Source organism: Argopecten irradians, chromosome 2 (assembly GCF_041381155.1).
Source record: "Argopecten irradians isolate NY chromosome 2, Ai_NY, whole genome shotgun sequence".
Taxonomy (NCBI): Eukaryota; Metazoa; Mollusca; class Bivalvia; order Pectinida; family Pectinidae; genus Argopecten; species Argopecten irradians.
The window spans coordinates 62,905,162-62,908,454 of record NC_091135.1 but is presented as its reverse complement, the minus strand read 5'-3'; the positions used below and the strand labels follow the sequence as shown (position 1 = coordinate 62,908,454).

At 35.7% G+C, this 3,293-nt stretch overlaps 1 protein-coding gene across 1 annotated transcript; it reads right to left on the bottom strand.

Moving 5' to 3' along the window:
* Positions 1 to 1,164: 1,164 nt before the first annotated feature.
* On the bottom strand, positions 1,165 to 2,820 carry LOC138317053 (WAP four-disulfide core domain protein 18-like). The gene is made up of 4 exons (XM_069258677.1): positions 2,691 to 2,820; positions 2,335 to 2,361; positions 1,792 to 1,893; positions 1,165 to 1,335 (listed from the first exon to the last, which is right to left on the bottom strand). Exons 1-4 carry the CDS (start codon positions 2,740 to 2,742, stop codon positions 1,271 to 1,273), a joined length of 246 nt encoding a protein of 81 aa, XP_069114778.1. The 5' UTR covers positions 2,743 to 2,820; the 3' UTR covers positions 1,165 to 1,270.
* Between the last annotated feature and the right edge of the window lie 473 nt (positions 2,821 to 3,293).

The window sequence follows — 3,293 nt, the reverse complement described above, 5'->3', positions numbered from 1 at the left end:
CTTTGTTTTGTCGAAATACAAGCTCGAACGAGCTTATGTTACCATGTTTTATACATTCGACACTAAATAAAGTTTCTTGTATCTTGTATCTTGTATCTTGTATTAAAAAAGGAGTCCCTATACGTTGCATAAAACATTTTTATACGCAAGTTCGAAGGTCAATGTAACCACCATGCAATCATGGAAAAACAAACTCGGCTAGTATTTGCGTAGAGTGGACAAGCGTAGCAAGTGTAAATCTTTCAGATGGCATTCATAGCCAATATGAATGCCAACTGGACAGAGTAAAATCCAACATGAAGCGCTTCCAATGCTTAGGTATACGGTGGAGGTTGCCCTTAAATCATCATAGCTTTTAATTGAACGATACACATAATAAACCAAAGCAAAATAAACAATTGAGTTATAAATTCAGTCCATACTTGGTGCATTTATCACAGTTTAAATTCACAGCTTAAGTATAACTTCCCGGTACAGTAAGGTGAAGTCAGGAAAAACCATATATTTTAAACGACTGTGCGTAATATTTTATCATGATAGTTGTATTTCAATATTTTTAAAGTAGCCCCTGCAAGTAGAGCGTTAGTATTGTACCTGCCATCCTTATTACACGTTAGTAGATGGCGACTCATCTTCGCTAGCCAATGCTTCTGATTACGTTACACTCCACGAAGTCTTGGCTAGCGAAGATGGTGGCGACTGAAATTAGGATCTTTTCGTTTCTTCCTAACTAAATTTCTTCTTCCGAACGTCTCGCTTGACACCGCCTCACATTTGGCCTTTTCGTTCAGCGTTCACTTCTGTGCTTTGGGTTATATCCCCTGGCCAAGACACACCATAGTCTATAAAAGTGGTGGTTTCGGCTCTCGCTTAGCGCTCAGCATGAAAGGAATGGGACGACTGATTAGCCTGTTTTCAGTATGTCAGTGGGTGTGTTGGTGTTAATTAATAAGGTCGACATGTTTCAGTGATATTGCACTATATGTGATGAAGTGTGCGGTCAAAGACATCAATCAAGCACACGCACCCAGCCAGTCATATGATAATGAGCAAACCAATCGTCCCACTCCTGCTCTAAGTATCGGAAAATATGGTACGACATAAAGCGTAATAAAACTATTGTGACGTCGCATGCAATAGTGACGTCGTTATCAATACCAGAAATATATTTATTATTTTATTGTTCATCATTTTTCATGATAATTTAAAGAGATGCTTAAGGTACAATTTAACTCGACGAGACGATAGACATTTTGTCAACACCATGGTATCAGTGGTGGTGGTAAACAGGCTTCTTACAGACGCTTCCGCACCCTTCAGGACAGCATAGTTTGTCTGAAAAATAGTGCGAGGTTTGGGAAGATTTAATGTGAAGCATTCTGAGGGTTAATATCATATAGGAGAACTCGATAAAAACAAGGTACAATGAAATGTAATCAAATGGCAGAGAAACAATCATTTCGGTGTTTACACAGTGTAATATGTATTAGTGTTTAAGCTAGAATTATCAAGCCTCTCGTAACATGCGTAAGGTCCATAGGTTTTCAAGACATTTATTCTCTGGCAGTTTCAGGCTAATATTTTGGATTGTAACTACATATACTATTACAATTTGTAACAGTGATCAAAAGTAAAAATAACTTCAAAGTGAAGGCTGTATGATTTAACATAGAAATTAAACCTAAGTACAAAATAACTTTGGATGCAAAGTCAGGCTCTAAGCATAGAAATTAAGCGATTGTGAAAGTAAGTAACTGTGGGGTCGTTTATAATCAAACCATCGAAACTCACCTCCATGGCATTCGGTATTGGATAAGCAATTCACATTTGGATCAAAAACACAAATCCCTGCCATCCCACTACTTGGTGGGCAAGTGGCGGTCGCTCGTCTATCTAGATATAACATATACATTCAAATTATTGCGATAGAAGATATTAAATAGTACTATTACAAATGTATATTGCTTGCATGATGCAAATGTATATGCAGTTTAGAACCATTTTTTCGGGTTTCTAACTTACTTTTTGAGTTAAATAGCACATTTTTCAGATATTTCTATTTAAAAATAACGTTTTAAAAATATTCAATATCAAATAGTATGATGGTATAAAAATGTTCGGCATATACATAAATACCACAAGATCTCGCAGAGTAAAAGCGAGATCGAGAACGACACAATGACGCAGCAAATCCATTTGGACATTCACTCTAAACAGATTTATAGGATGTGGGTGATCAAATAGTCACCTGCGCGATAATATTAAAAAGGTTATAGCTAAAGTTTACGTTTTCTTGTCCAGTTAACTGAAGTTTCTATAAAAAGCCATACTTACTTTGCAGAATATTTTTCAAGTTCCCAGCTGTAAATATAAAATACATGTAGGTTTTAATACCAAGATAATGGTTGGGCGAATTACATTATAATCTATGAAAACCAGATGGCATAATACAGCTGTCCCATACTAGATATAACCTCAACATGGTACCGTATATTTGATGTGAGTATTTGATTAATTTATTTCCTCACTCTGATGTCGGATTAATTAATATTTTCTGTCATTATCTCATCAGGAGTTGTAATAACACTGATTTTGAAGGTTTCATGGATCAGAAGTACAGATGCAATAACAACAAATCAACACAACGACAATGGAGGATACTACGAGATCTTGGTTTCTTTAGGACTTACCGGAAGCTAGGGAAATAGATACCACCAGTAGACATACAATTGTGACCTTCATATTTGGAGTTGGATCCTAGAATGAATTGGACGATCTGGTGACAGTCGTCTTATCATGGTTGCACGCGGCGAGTATAGAAAAGGCTTTGAGATAAAAGGCGCACCTTTTGTCCGTAAACTGTGCGACCCTGTATACAGATAATGTAATCCTTCGAGGGCAGTGGATACGCAACGATTCCGTTGTCATCTCAAGTTAGTATAGCGATATGTAAAACGTTGTCGATATTGACCATTTGTGCTACTTTTTATATCTAGAGACATAGATCGGATCCTTAAACAAACTTATTATTTTCTCGTTCTTTATATTTCTCTATATAAAAATGTATTTTGAAAGTGCTTACTTATTCTCAGTAAATGTTTCAAAAGTTAGTTTAAGATTGTTTCTTCTGAAAAATTATCAACACATATATACCAAAAATGCCAACATTTTTAAATTCACTTAATTTGTTAATTTATACATACATATATTTCGGATGGTTACCATGGTAGCTAGACTTGCAGTAATAGAAAACTACCATTACATATTTTATTGAATCATGAATGTGCTTATTT

What these genes read in the sequence shown, in the direction of transcription:
- LOC138317053 (XM_069258677.1), bottom strand. Translation starts at nt 2,742, where the DNA reads ATGAAGGTCACAATTGTATGTCTACTGGTGGTATCTATTTCCCTAGCT. An exon ending in ATCTATTTCCCTAGCTTCCG is followed by an intron (nt 2,362 to 2,690) that starts GTAAGTCCTAAA and finishes TTATATTTACAG; the next exon opens with CTGGGAACTTGAAAAATATT. An exon ending in CTTGAAAAATATTCTGCAAA is followed by an intron (nt 1,894 to 2,334) that starts GTAAGTATGGCT and finishes TGTTATATCTAG; the next exon opens with ATAGACGAGCGACCGCCACT.